The sequence below is a fragment of the Anser cygnoides genome, chromosome 8 (genome assembly GCF_040182565.1).
Source record: "Anser cygnoides isolate HZ-2024a breed goose chromosome 8, Taihu_goose_T2T_genome, whole genome shotgun sequence".
In the NCBI taxonomy this organism is placed as follows: domain Eukaryota; kingdom Metazoa; phylum Chordata; class Aves; order Anseriformes; family Anatidae; genus Anser; species Anser cygnoides.
Window position 1 is genome coordinate 25,018,209 of NC_089880.1, and position 14,643 is coordinate 25,032,851.

The following is a 14,643-nucleotide window of genomic DNA, read 5'->3' on the forward strand; positions in this document are numbered from 1 at the left end:
GCTTTATTCTACACTTTTTTTTTTTCCTGAAAACCATTAGTAATGAGAGCAAACATATTACTCTTTCTTTTTTAACCTAACTTTTTAATAAGCACACGTGTATTACTTTAATAAAGAAGAATGGTGGACTTATTACCGGGCAATATAATCTCTGTTTCCTCTTTATAAAATCTCAGAGCTTTCTATGTTAGTTTGAGGTGATGTCATATTAATTATACACAGCAGATTTTTCAGGTGCTGGAAATTAAATTCCATCATTCAATAGGTCTTGCAAAGCATAACATTTTTATCCAGTTCAGCCCAATCTGCAACATTAAGTTTTTTCAGGTCTAATTCTGATGTTTCCATAGTTTTGGTTCAGGCTTAGGTTTGGGGCCAGTTCTGGTTCTACGGTTTACTTATGGTTTGGGCAGAGTCTTAGAAACTAGACAGTGATGACCAAATACCAATGACTTATCTCAACAGTTATGAACTCAGACCCCAGAGACAAGAAAACAAGAAAAGGTCTAGAAAAAATCCTTCTTTCTCCCCCAGCTGCCATAACCAAACTAGAAATAGTCACCAAAATTCACCTCTCTCCTAATTTCATTTTAAGTCAGTCGCACTCGTGATGTCTGTGGCTGTCTGCTCCTCTCCAGTCGAGGTCAACTTTTGGGACACTGAGCTGTATGGACAAGCATAAAGGCAGGTCTGCTGACTCAGTTGCAAAAACTACTCTCTTGTCTCATGTGTTGTTATTCCCAAACCATTCCTGAACTTCTGTTTAAGCATAAAAAAATTAAGGATGAATTTGCTCCATCCCAGTATTTGTCATCCAAGGTTTCAATATTAAGCAACAGATTGACAAAAAACAAACAAACAAACAAACCCAACTTGCTACTACACTTTTGATTCCTTGATAGAATTACTGTTAAAACATAACCATTCTGTGTATCTTTCTTGCTTGCTATCCAAATCGAATTCTGCTCCCAGATTTTGTCCTTCAGAAACTGATTTCCTTTCTCTGCTGGATCCCCTGGAGAGGGAAACATCTGCAGGAATACATATTTCTCATCACATCTTAAAAATAAACTCTCTACAGAGACATCAACCAAGCACAGTACTAAATGCCTAACTCAGTACATTTTTGCTGACTTTAGACTTATATTAGGGACCGGCTATTCAGTGTAGCCTGGTGTTGTTTTCCGCACTTTCTCCTGATGTTTTTGAAGCTGGGCTCTAGCAGGGATGAGATACTGGGTGGATCACAGATCTGTACAAGCATGTCAATTGTCTTCCTTAAGTACCTTGTTCAATACAGACTCTTAGATTACAAGACAACAGATAACGCAGGCACATAAGCAGCTGCTATCTCTAGAAGAGGAGAGACATAGACCACTTAAACTGAGCAGCAGGCAGAAGTGTGGAACCGAACAGCCCTAAGAAGATCATGCCTGTAAGAGACCCGACATCTCTGTTACACCAAATCCACTTTTCCTCTCTGTAGCTGACGTGGTAAAACATCTGATCTGCTTAGCCATTAATGGCTACTGAGCTAAAAAAAGGAACACGGAGCCAGGCTGCCTTTCTCCAAAATATTGTTATAGCCCATCTGCATCATTTTTATCACAAAGCCTGAGTGTTTCCAAGAAAAGAACTAAACAGTTGTCAGAAATCCTATTCAGACAACATTTCAGCCTGTCTGTGGGCATTTTTACTTCACGGTAATGGACAGAGCCCTTGAAATATAATGAAGGCAGAAGAGTTCTTCCTCCAAACTCCACTTGCTTTAACGTCTAACGCTGTTTTATCAAATCTAACGTTAACAGATTTCACAAAAGGCCTCTATATATTAGCCTGGTTTCACTTGAATTCCCACTGTATATTAGCTCATGCTGATAAAACTGCTTGTATCAAATACTCATTTCTGCCTGACAAATCCATTCTTCATTATAATTCTTTGTTAATGAAGCATGCATATTGCTGCTGAAGCCTTGGGGAAGAAAAGTAGCTTCTTTATTCTATTTTTTTTTGGTTGTTAATTGAAACCTATGAGACTAGATCTTAAAATACAGTTTGAATATCTAGAAATATCTGAGGCCACAAGAAAAATTGATTTTTAATGAATTCAGGCAAATCTCACCAGCTAGTTACTAACATGAGGGCCAAGGTCTTGCTCTACTTAGAAGAGGAAAACTCTCCGTGACCCGAGCTGGTGCCTTGCAGCAGCATTGCAAGGCAGGGGCTTTCCTGAGCTCCATCATTTCTCTCCAACACCAGTTCTGATATTGAGAGGATGCTGCTTGCATCCTTGGAGAGGACCCTGAGAGGCATTGCTGAATGCTTTCATTGGGAAATGAAAGCCAAAAAGGGGAAATTTTTTTCTGACATCTGTGAGATGTATTCGGAAAAGGTATTCAGAGCTCAGCACAATTCATACAGGATGAGGAATAAAACCAGAAAGTCACATCAGCCTTCCTAGGTCCTCTACAGAGCTTCTGAAAAGGGGGAAGGAGAGTGGTGGGTGTTCTGGTGCCCTTCATCTTCCCACGGAGGAAAGGGAAGGAACATCCATGCATGGCTACCAGGGGCTTTCTGCTGCCTCAGCAGAGGAATTCAGCCAGCTGCCTTCCTTGGACAGGGAGTTATCAGCACCCTCAGGTGCTCTTCATGTAGTCTACAGATTTCATTTGGCAGTGAAAAGCAGTAAATTAGGCTGAGGATTGGCAGGGCTGAGGCTGAGGCCTCATTAGGCCTCATAATTAGGCTGAGGATTGGCCCCCTTCACTGGGGGCACTTTGTGAATGTGACAAACGGCTCTTGTCACAAGCTTGAGCAAACCCAACTTCTACACAAACTGTTCACACGCACACACACGAGCGTACACAATACCAGCAATCAAGCCCAGCTCTCCTCCCATGAAGAGAACCTCACGTGGCAGTAAATGAAACACCAGGAAAATGAGAACCACTTGTTTTGTTGTCCCCAGAGCATTGTATGTCACTTAGGAATCCTCCTCCCACCATTGTATGTGCGTGTGTGTTTGCTTAGTCTGTGTGTATTTGTTTGTTTGCCTGGAAATGTTTTATCTAAGTGCCAGTTCTCTGAGAGGGTATCGCAGACCAGCATTTGTTGCACTGCCTAGCTACAAAAAGCATGTAATATCACTTTTAACAAGTCTAACGGACGTCAGAGACCCATCAAAACTATGCCTGGCATTTGGCTTCGGTTTTAGCAGTCATGTTAGCCTCTTATCACTGTGGAAAGCTGGAACATTTTCAGAACAACCAAACCTGGTTTGGTTTGAGGAGGTGCTGCAACCCAGCTCACATTACAGGAAAGCCAATATTCCTTTGCTAACAGGGGACTTTTTACCTCAAAATCACTCTTTTATTCTCAGAATAATCTTGTAATTTAAGATTGCTTTTTTTTTTTTTTTAATATATTATTAAAGTGAACCATCTTATCTGTCTATAGAGACTGTCCCCTCCTTCCAGCCTTATGGGATCAGGCCATCTGTGCCACACGGCCCTGCACTGGACATACACTTTATTTTCAAAGGGTCTGGAGGAACAAGGGTTCCACTTCTGTGCTTGCAACCTGCCTTCAGCTTCTGCCTCTGTCTTCCTAATCCACACTGAGTGTCATTGTTTGCTAGTTCTACCTGTAAGGGGCTTCATTTTTTCTCTCACCATTTAATAAGCGAGGACTCCTCCTGCCTCAGACTAACTTCCCCTCTAGGTGTTGAATTTGCAGCGCAGGTTGGGGATGTTGCCTTCAATAAAAGGGCCCCAGAGGAACTCCAGTTTCTGTTATCCACAGTAGGGTTGAATTTGTGTTGCTATCAGACACAGAAAGCCCTTGACTTTTTTTTTTTTTTTTTTTTTTCTGCTGTGGCTGTCTGCCCTGGCAGCTCAGATCAGTCCTGGATAGGCGGTATCTCCATACCCCAGGTGTGAGATTGATAAGCAAGCACCGGCCAACACCAAGACCAGAAACAGGAAAGCCCCATATAAATCTTCTACTTTCACTAGAAGCAGCTCTACAAAGGAAACATCTGTACAAGAATGTGTTGGTAAGTCTCAGGCACTGAAAAGGAGACTCAAATGACCCCTGTGTCATATTCTGCAGTAGCCAAGATATATCTTGTATTTACTCAGAGCAGCACACGGCTGCCAGTGGTTTTACAGCTCTCCTGACAGGCCTGAGCGTGGCCCATCACATCCCAACAGGGCAGGGATTGCCCAGTGGTTTAGCGGTTAGTAGCTTAACTAATGCTAAACTAGCTATGCTGTCACAGTTTTCCTCAGGGAGTTAAAAATCCCGTCATGCCCCAGCTTTCCAACCACCCATGGGAATAAGTCCCCACCCCACATGAAGATAAGTGAGAAGAAATACAGCAGAGGTTAAGGGACGCTGAGCTGCTGGGAGCCTTGTGAGCATTACGGACAGATAAGCGTGGGCCGGACTGCAAAACTGTCCCCTCGTGTTGTTGAGAGGTTACCCACACAAGATGTTTTAATTACGACCGCAGAATGAATGATTCATCTGACTCATCTCTCTGCAACGAGAATAAGCACTTGGGGCTGCCCCAGCGGGCCCTCTGAGACAGAGAAGTTTATTCTGAACTCAAGCACAGGCTACTCAAGCAGTGCTCTTTTTAGCTCAGTTTCCTAACCAAATGATGACACCCTGCACGTAAGCCTGTCTGTCCCTCTGTCTATTCCCTTCTCCAGTAACTATCCGACAACCCGTTGTAACAGAATTATCCCAAGTAGCACAGATATCAGAAAAGATTAAATGTCCTTATTTGTATGAAAATACGCAGCAAGGAGAAAGACCTTCTGAGAAAAGGCTCAGGTGTGAGCTCAGCCCTTTCCTAGATACCAGTCCAATGATGAGAAAACCCATACGACACCTAGCCTTCATCAGGTCTGTCATTTCCAGTCTTCTTTTCTCCAGACCAGACAAACAAAGCATCCTCAGTCTCTCCTCAAAGGACATGCCTTCCAGCCACTGATAAAAAATAAAACGTGTCCTGCTCCATGACTTCATTTAAAACATGCCTATGCATGGCATTTGCTTTCTTTCACTGATTTGAGTGGGAATTGTTAACCATTCAGCAATAAATGCTTGAATACATAAAAACTGACTTAAATTCATGGCTGTATTTGTAAAACAAACAAACAAACTATAAAAAACTCTGTTAACTCTGCTTTGCTTCAACTCTATATCCCCTTTCTGCTTGAGGGGGATGTTTCAAAAATTGCCTCAGGGATTTAAAACCTCTGTGCCTGGTAAATGTTAATAGAAGTTACACTTCCCATTTCATATGTGACCAAAAACCATGATCAACACGTAAAGTTTATACACATGCAAAATATTAATTTAACATTAGCAAGAAATCACATGCCTCTGAGAGAAGAAAGATGATTGCTGTGCCACAAATGCAAAGCAAGGTTTGCATTGGCAAAGTGGTTGTAAAAAACCATCCTGTGGCTCTCTTGCACCCACTGACTGTCAGTCAATGAGCAGAATGACTGCTGCTCCTGGAGCAATGGAGTGGTACTGCAGAGGAAGAAAAGGGGTGCACAGCAAAACTCTGTGTGTGCCCAAAGCTGGGTCAGAGGTTAGGGCACAACTCGGTCCTTCAAATCTGCATCTGCCCGGATGAGAGAGGCAGAGAAAGAGCCACCTACAGACCTGGACTGTACCACCATCAGTACTACCCTAGCATTAGACAGCCTTGATTCTTAAAACTGCTGATTTCAGAAATCTTTTTCTCTCCTACGTTCACACAGGGATTTCTGGATCTTCCCAGTGCTAGAATTTGATGTGTAGACTCCATGGATGTTGGGAATAATTCCTTGTGCAATGATTTAAAATGCCACAAATGCAGGCAATGTTACAATCTAAACCCACTACAACACCAGAGGTTTACTGCTCTCCTTGTAGAGAACCACGTGAGTTTGTCAGCTAGCAATGTATTCTTTCCCCTTCAGAAATCAGGAGGAGACAATACCACAAAAGTATTTGAGATCCATGTGAACCTCGCTTAGCCAGTGCGGATTGGGATTTACATTCCAGGGGTATAATGAACAGAGACGCAAGGATGCGGGCACACAACGTTATTAAGCTCTTGAAGATTATCCCAGTCTCACTCAATAACTTAGCCTTTTCTTAATGATACTAGCATTTATACAAACTGTAGCTTTTAGCAAAGCTCAATGCCAACAGAAACCAGCAACATGACAGAGGCTGAACGGCAGCCCAGTGTAGTCCCTTGTGTTAGAGCTCTGGACAGGCTGTATCGTTTTTCCTCAATGGAAGGGGGATGTGTTTATCTGGGAAGTGTTTCATATCAAGGACAATAGGGGAACTGTTTGGCTTTCCACAAATAAGCTGGTATGCAACTTCTGAGCACTCTCCAAGGAAAACGCTGGAACACTGGCCATGTCTTTCCAGCAGGGATTTCATGTAAAGTAGTTAATGCCCCACATCCTTCATCCTGATTTATTCCTGCTTCATCCTTGTTTCAAAGTGCTGCGCTCACTTCAAACACAACATGGGGCTCATCTCTGTGAATGCGCACTTTGATCGCTGGGGACTCCAGATTTGTATCGTCCCTTCAAACATAAACAGAGATGTGGTGTCTCAACAGAAGTATTTCTGTGACTGCCTTTATTTCTGCAAGAGCAATTTGGAAATGCGAAGCTGGGATCAGATGGTGGGAGATTCAAATCTAGTGGCCAGACGGGGCACTGGATACAAAAGCACTTGGACTCTATGACTTTGCCACTGAGTTACTGCAAGTTAGTTGGAAAATCTTGCCTTGAGTTGATGTGTTTCATGGGAGTCAGTAGATAGGATTCATTGTACTACTATCCACAAACGAGAGCACCAAATTAGGTCTTATTTGCTCTGCAAACTGTGACCTGCAGAGTGGCACTCACAAAGATGTGAGCTGGTGTGACTTCCCATACAGCAAAGAAAGGGGAAATATCCCAGTGCTACTCCTTACACAAACACTGGTGCCCGTTTGGAGCAACTGTTGTCTCACTGAGGTCAATAGAAGCTACAGCTGCACTAGGTGTAAATTTAGGCTAATTGCTGGTGCTGATGAAAACAGCTGAGGCAGACAGATGGGCTCTGCCAGGTCCACAGTGGTCACAATAGGGTAAATCCTCCAGTTGCTTCTGCTGACAGACTGGAGGCTCAGAGGTCTGTCGCAGTGGCAACCGTTTTACACAAGCACAACAACTGCAGTCCACACAACACCAGCCTGAACAAGAAATCAAGGCTGAGACCCAAACATCCATTTCCTGTCAGACACTCCAATCTTTGCATGTATTAATTCTAAAACTGGAATATCGTATCACTGTATTTTTAGCAATCATGATTGTAGGAAATTGTCTTCATGAAGGATGTTCTTCCATTGTATCAGCTGACTCCCATTACCTCTATATGCATATACTCCATCTGACCTGTTTTTCCTCCCTCCTGTTTCTTTTCACAGGTCCATTTTTCATTCTTCCTGGAATGTAGAGCATTTGGGAGTGTAGGTGGAAAGCCAAAGTCTTTCAACACCCATTAATACAAATTTGTTTTATTAATTAAGTTTGTGGGAGGAAAAAAAAAATAAGAGAGCTGATCCTCTACTCTGCAATCATGAATCACTGTCATGCACATGAGAAGACATGTCCTCTGAGACACTGGAGGCTGCTTCAGACAAAGTGATTGAGTTGCTTTCTTGGGAAGTCCTGAGTCATCAAACACAGCACTTTAATTCCCAGGAAATGGGAAACATATTGGCATGACATTCACTTGTATGGAGCACAAGCTCCAGAGAACGGTGAACCTCCAAAGGTTCTGGAGATCAGTTTAGCTTGTGGAAGAGTTTTAAAACTTGAAAGCTTCTCTGAAGTATATCTGATCTGGAGCTGGGTAAAGTAGTCCCAATGTATGATTTACTGCATGAATTAAACTCGACATTACAGATTACATGGGAATTTACTTTGACTTCTAATAAAAATGACTCAATGATTACAACATGAAAATATGTTCTGGCTTTTAAGTTATTCACTCTGACAAGTGCTTCATATATTCACTATTCTTAATTTACTAGTCATGTTGTAAGAACTTACTTCTTTGGCATTCCTGCTCCTAGCACTTAACTAGAAGGAGCAGCTGATACACATTGTTCTTAGTCTGATCCTTCACCATGGTTCTCCTACAGTAATACACAGAGATTTCAGACCCAAAGTTGGGTCAGGGCCAGAGTAAAGTCACTTGGCTTGGCTAAGATATCATGAGTCATTAAAAAGAAGCCTATTTTGCATTGAAATAGACAAGAAACGGCAGAAGATTTCATTTCATGTGAATGTAAGAATGACCATCTTCTTGCGGGGGCAATTCAGAAGAGTAAGTACCTTTCAAAACTTGCTACAAGATCTGCAAGTTGTTATCCGGCCATGTCACCAGTCACACAATTTTGTTTTGGAGAGCTTCTAACCCCATTTGGACTGTGAAGCATGTCCCTATAAATAGCTGAACACTCATGGAAGATGTAAAATTAATTTGTCACTGTATTGCTATGCAGAAAACTGTATCCCCAACTTTTTTTTTCTTTTTTTTTTTTTTTCCTAAGACTGTGTTCTTGAAGGAATTTTGAGCAAAAGTGTCAATGAAAAATTCATTGACTACTCTCTTGCCCTGTTCCATTTTTAGGAACTCATGCATGTGAAAGAGATCCCCTCAAGCAGAATTATAAGTAATTACACTTATGCTAAATCAAGTAGCTCTATTGATGGCAGCACAACCCACAGACCTCCTGGCTGAAGGAAAAGTCAGCTCTGGAAGAGGAAAAGCTATCTGGCCTAACGTGTGAGGTCTCTTTGCCTGACAACATGATAGTGAAGGTAAGGGAAGTCGGCACTGCCTAGACAAAGTGACAGCAAACAGACCACAAACTTCCTTAGATAAACGACATCTTTCAAACCACACAATACCACTTGATACCTTTGTGCCCCTTGAGCTGTTACAAAGTGCAGCTGCACTTCAGCCCAGATTGATATCACTTGGGACGGAGGCCATCAATCCACAGGACAAGTGCAGGCTGAATACACAAACAGAAAATTCACACAATCTCCCCGTTTCAATATAACGCCGGAGAGAGGATGGTGCAATTTTTCCAAAGGCTTAAATGAGTCTGATGACATTGTCTCACTTGAACACAGAGCCCAAGTCCTCCAAATAGGAGGGGAATTCATCTCACAAAATGATTAAACATCTAAAACTAGCCAGACATCTACTGCAAACAAGTTCAGCTAGCTAAGACACCCACGGACACTCCTCTAGAAAAGCCAGTCTTTTTACATCGACTCTAATAATAATATGTGAGCAAGCTCTCTGTTTTCTACTGTTTCTTTCACGGCACCTCACAACCAAAGACAGGAGACGATCAGCTATAATCTCATGTTAATGATGCCTGCTCTAAAGCTACTGGCACATATGGAAGCCTTGATGTTGATATCAGTACAGTTTGGATCAGCTTTATCTCTAGCAACTACGGACCAGGATTTTAATCTTACATTAACGATGTTAGCGTGAACAGATCTGCATCAGAGTTGGCTGGATGCAGAAAGAGGATGAAAAATCAACTTCCCTCTGGAACCAAGAATTCCAAAATTTGGCTAGGAAATAAAGAACTAGCTCTGATCTTCTGAAGTCTCCAAGGCTTTCTAAGTTGACTATTAGTTTATAGAGCATGAGAACCAGATCTAAAACCGACGCGCTGGAGAGCAGCTGAAAAACTAGGAACCATAGTGCTGGCTTCATGACAGTTCAACAAGCAAGCTGCCCTCTGAGCCAACAGAGCCAGGCCAAGGTTCCCCAGTGGCTCTGTGTGCAAGTTCCCGAGGAATACAATCATATAGAATACGAAAATATTTTTCTAAATAAACTAGAAATTTTCCAAAGATAAAATCTGACTATAGAGAAAAGTGAATGCCCCACTGGGAAAAACGGTCAAGCAAAATTCCTGAGAAGTTCTCTTCCATATTCTTTCACCAACACCGTGAATTATCCTGCTCTTTCACAGGATGAGTAGTAAAAATAAGTACTATTTTTTTGTAGCAAGTTCCACTCTTTCAGAAGGCAGGCAGTGTTTAAAGATGGCCTAAAGAACATGCACACACACTGGCCCTAAACAATGGGAAGGAAGTGACAGGATAATTAAGTTTCTATGGCTGAGAACTTGTAAGTTGACTTTGCTTCTTTACCATGACTTGGAGGTTTCCTTCAATTTCTTTCCCCCTACGAGTTACTTTGATTGGCTCAGACCCTATGCTTTGTGGCTGTAAGGCAATTATAGACACAAAGAAAATTAAATCGCAAAGGAGGATATTCTAAAGGCACACGGGAAACCCTTGAAAATGTACTGTGCATATTTTCATGACTAAATGTTTTAAGCATTAAGTAGTTATATTCTCCAATGTTAGATGAGGCAATAAATTTGCCAATGCATGCAGATGAACCCCATTTAATCCCTATACACCACTTACTGCAAATTATGCTGTCAAAGAAAACCCCTAAATAATGGGTTTGCTTTTCTTCTGAGGGCAAGGAAGCTTGTGAAGGGAGTGTGATCTTCAGGCTCAGATCAAGTGAAAGATCCAGAGGTTTACAATAAGATTAAGAAGAATTGCAGCATCCCAATGGGCAGATTATTCCACCCACAGAAATAAAAAGTGTGCATTTTTCCCAGTCTCAGAAGAGACAAGATCCAGAATGGCCTAATATCTCCCCAGGTCTTTTTTTTTTTCCTTAATTAATTCAGTTGTTCCCAATGAAAGTGCCACAGCTCTCACAATTTTTTCTTCTTTCTTTTAGAAATAAAACTTTACTTATTTCACAACTTTAATGTTCTCCTAAGGGTATCCCAAACATTAACAGCTAAGTGGTCCAGGAAGAATGAGAGTGGAGGAACCCTGCCATGCTGGCACCCCAAACAAGACACTTGGGTATCCCAACAAACATGGCAACTGCTGGAAGATGCCTGAGGGCTTTGATGTCTGCTGAACTGGCGTTTTTACTAAGTAGGAGTTACGGGGCAAGTTACATCAAAAATTTTCCATCCAGCTCTGCACACCACCTTTTGAAGGTCATGGATCCCGATGGAGTGAAAAGGCTGCACTGCTGTGTGGATCAGGTGTGCTTTCATCCCATGGGGAACAAGAAAACATTTACAGTAGAGGAAAGACACTTCCATCATGAGACAATGCTGATGCTGGGGAGCCAGGGTCACACCTGTAGAATGCTGTGAAAAAAGGAGAACAAGCAAACGCTTTGCTTCAGAAAAAGGAAAGGAAGCTACAATAGCAAAGACATGTTGCTTCGACTGGGCCAGGAAGTTCAACCATAAGGAGGAAGGCTAATTAATTTCTACAGCAGAGCTCTGAGAGTTTGCAATAAACTCTCAGATGGCCAGAAATAAAAGCCTGTCCTGAATTCTCCCATTCTGAAAGAAGGCAGCATTGAGCATAATATCTGAAAGAGCAGTCTGATGGAAATGAGCACCGCCGTGTGTTTTTCTGGCCTAGAAAACTGTGTGCAGTATGTCAAGGCTTGGCGCATGGCAGAAGGTCAGAGCTGATTCTGAGAACTCAGTAACAATAGAGAGTCATCACTGGACACAGGTGCTTCCTGAATTGATCTCGCAATTTGGCTGTTTCCAATTAAATGTGAAGCAGCTGTGGCCCTTTATCTGCTCGACTCACTGGAATCCATCTAAAGGGAAACTTTCTCCCGTCTCCTCCTCTCCCCACCCCAAGCAGACAGCTTCCCTTGCTCTCTGAAGAAAGAGAGGGGCAGGGACAGCCAACTGGCAGAAGCCCCACTATTAAAAGCTACCCTTTTTCATCTCAGGGCAAAGCAATGAGATACTGATTCAGCTGTTCATATTCCAATGCCTTTATTTGGGGACGACAAAGACAGCGAACAGAATAAGAAGAAAATATGAATGCTGTTGAAGGTTGTCGGGCAAACAGATTCAGGATGCTTTCCCTCAGGCAACAAAATAAGCAAATGAAGGCAATGTGGGGGTAAGTTCTGAAGTGTTTACAGCATTGTTCTGCATGCTGAGTACAACAGAGTCCTTTACAGAAAGGGATGAAGCTTTAAAGAAGGTATTTCCAATAGTCAGATAGTGGGATTTTAGAAGGGGCTCAGAAAAGTCAGCACAGAGCCACCAGGCAGATCAACAGGAGCTAGCAGATTTCAGAAATCCAGTAGGTGCTAGTGTAGCTCCTGATAGCTCTGCACCAGCTACATGTACTTTACATGAACTTTTCTTTGCCAGTTCATTGATTCTGGAGCCACCAAAACCCTCCACGTCTTAGCTCTCTCTTCTAGACTGCTAAGGCCTCACTTTTTCTCCAGCACCTTAAGAAAGGAAGAGCTTGGATCAAATCTGTGGTTGTCACTAGACAACAGAAAAATAAGACCCAAAGTAATCGCTTTGGTTGTCTCAAAGAGGAGCCATCTAACAACCTGTGCTTAGCATCTTAGATGCAGAAAGCCAAGAATATCCTGGCTTTACCCAAACTGTACGTAACTGAAGGCATTTACAGCTTTTGTCTTTGTCCTGTTTAACTCTTCTCAATGCTTTTCTGATACACAGGAATAGCAGTAGTTCCTTCTAAAATGTATTTTGTCCTTTCTGAAAAAGGTGTTAGAGATTAAACACAATTCCAGACTACCCCACCTATTTATGGTAACGTTGCTTCATTATTATTGAACAATGAAGTTCAAACTACTAATCGTTTCAATCTCAACAACAATAATACTATTCTAGGAACAGAGATCTATCCTCAGCAGTCGAGGCTAGCCGCCTCGGCGCCCGTCCACGAGTTCAGGGGGATCTCGGCCCTGGCCTCCTCAGGGGCGGCCCAGGGCAGCGGCGTGAGCGGGCCGCGAGAGGGGCTGACAGGGACTGGGCGTTGCCAGGGCCACGGCGACTGCGCCCGGGCCCTCCGCCGAGAAAAACAGAAAAAAAGACAAAAAGACTGTGGCGACCCAGTCCCTGCCCACCAGGGACGCGGCTGTTCAGGCCTCTGGCTGCAGGGAGCGCCTGAGCTTGCCGCTGCCGGGGGAGGGCAGCAGGGAGACCGCCTGTGCTCAGGGGGAAGGGCTGCTCAAACGGTGGCTGAGCTCAGGGAGACGGCTGCTCAAACGGTGGCTGAGCTCAGGGAGGAGGAGGACAGACTGAGGGGCACTAGCGCGTGTGAGCAGGAGATTGCCTGGTGGAGTAACCCCCTGGTGTGCCAGAGAGAAGGGCACTGGGGGGATGCCCCCAGAGGACGGTGGAGCCCCTGTCCTGTCAGTGTCGGACAGAGGGAGGGGGCCGGCAGGGGGATTGGGCTGAATGAGCTTTCAGGGTCTCTTCCAATCCCTAACATTCCATGATTCTGTGATCTACAAGAATAATTTATTTATTTTCCCCAAGACAGTACTGCTAGTAACCAGGATGTAGTTACTTTCATCGTTGCAAGTAGCTAGGCTTCTGACTTAACCTGAGAAAGATTGTCCTGCAACTTAACTGTCAGCCAAAATATTCAGCCAAAACCACCCTTAGTTTCAATATGATCTACTTCCAAAAGGTCCTGTGTGCCAGCTCAAATCGTTCCTCTTGGCCTTTCCGGGCACAATCTGTGCACAAAAATCCTGTTTTGAATTCCCTTGGCCAAAACATAACCATACAGCTGTTTCATTTTTTCCCAATCCTTGCATTTTTTTCCATGTGCTGTCCACACTCCCCCAATTCTCTCCATTGGAGTCCAGCTGATTTTCCCTGCACACTATCCAATTCTTCAATTGTCAGTGCCAGAACGCAATGAAGTGGGCCTGACTCCCTTAAACAACTTACTTGGAATTAAAGCAGAACCATCCCTTTGGGTTTAAGCAGAGGAGAGAAAGACTTCCTCTTTCATGTATGATTGTACAAGAATGAAGATGAAAACACCTGCATCTCTATGATCCATAAAACAACTTCTTGTAAGCAGCTCCATTTTTTTTTGAGCTTCTACTTGTTTACTGTATGTGTACACATGCTTAGCATAGCCACTACTACAAAACAGTTCCTCTTGTGGGCCTTTCTAGCTGTTTTCAAATGTTTTTATTTCATTTTTTAAAAAGGAAGGAGGAGAAAAAGAAAAAACAAAACAAAACAAAAAACCAGAAGCACAGACAAAGATGCAAGGTTCCATAAGACTCTTAATAACAACATAAGACCAGCATCATACCAATTAACTGGTCATGTTTCAGAATATGCTGTCAAATTTTGTCATTACTGTGCTTGATTAGGCTCTTTTGCATCTCACCCAGAAAACATTAAATGCAGGCTACTCTAAGATGCATCTGCTACAGCATGGTTTGCAGCAAACTCCTCTGTTCTAAAGGGGAGCTCCAAGCACTTCTGATGGATGCAGCCCCAGGTGTAGGACAGTGAAAACACAGTCCTGACATGCTAGTCTGGGAGTCTTTTTTAATTAAAAGCAGCAAGATGTTTCCCTGACATATAAATTCTATTTATTTGAACTTTCTATAATCTTCTACTGTTTCTGCACCATGCAATTTAGTAACAACCCTGTATTTCTTTACCATGCC

At 42.9% G+C, this 14,643-nt stretch overlaps 1 protein-coding gene across 3 annotated transcripts in view; it reads right to left on the reverse strand.

Annotated features, from left to right (window-relative positions):
• Positions 1–14,643, reverse strand: part of TRABD2B (TraB domain containing 2B) — a 278,502-nt gene that overhangs the window by 26,738 nt on the left and 237,121 nt on the right. The window contains exon 6 of one of the 3 annotated variants that reach the window (XM_067001946.1): positions 7,538–11,296. The exons of the other annotated variants lie outside the window; for them this stretch is intronic. Within the exon in view, the coding sequence (XP_066858047.1) occupies positions 11,281–11,296 (16 nt within the window). The 3' untranslated portion in view covers positions 7,538–11,280. Of the gene's footprint in view, positions 1–7,537; positions 11,297–14,643 lie in introns of those variants that run through there. 3 annotated transcript variants of the gene reach the window in all.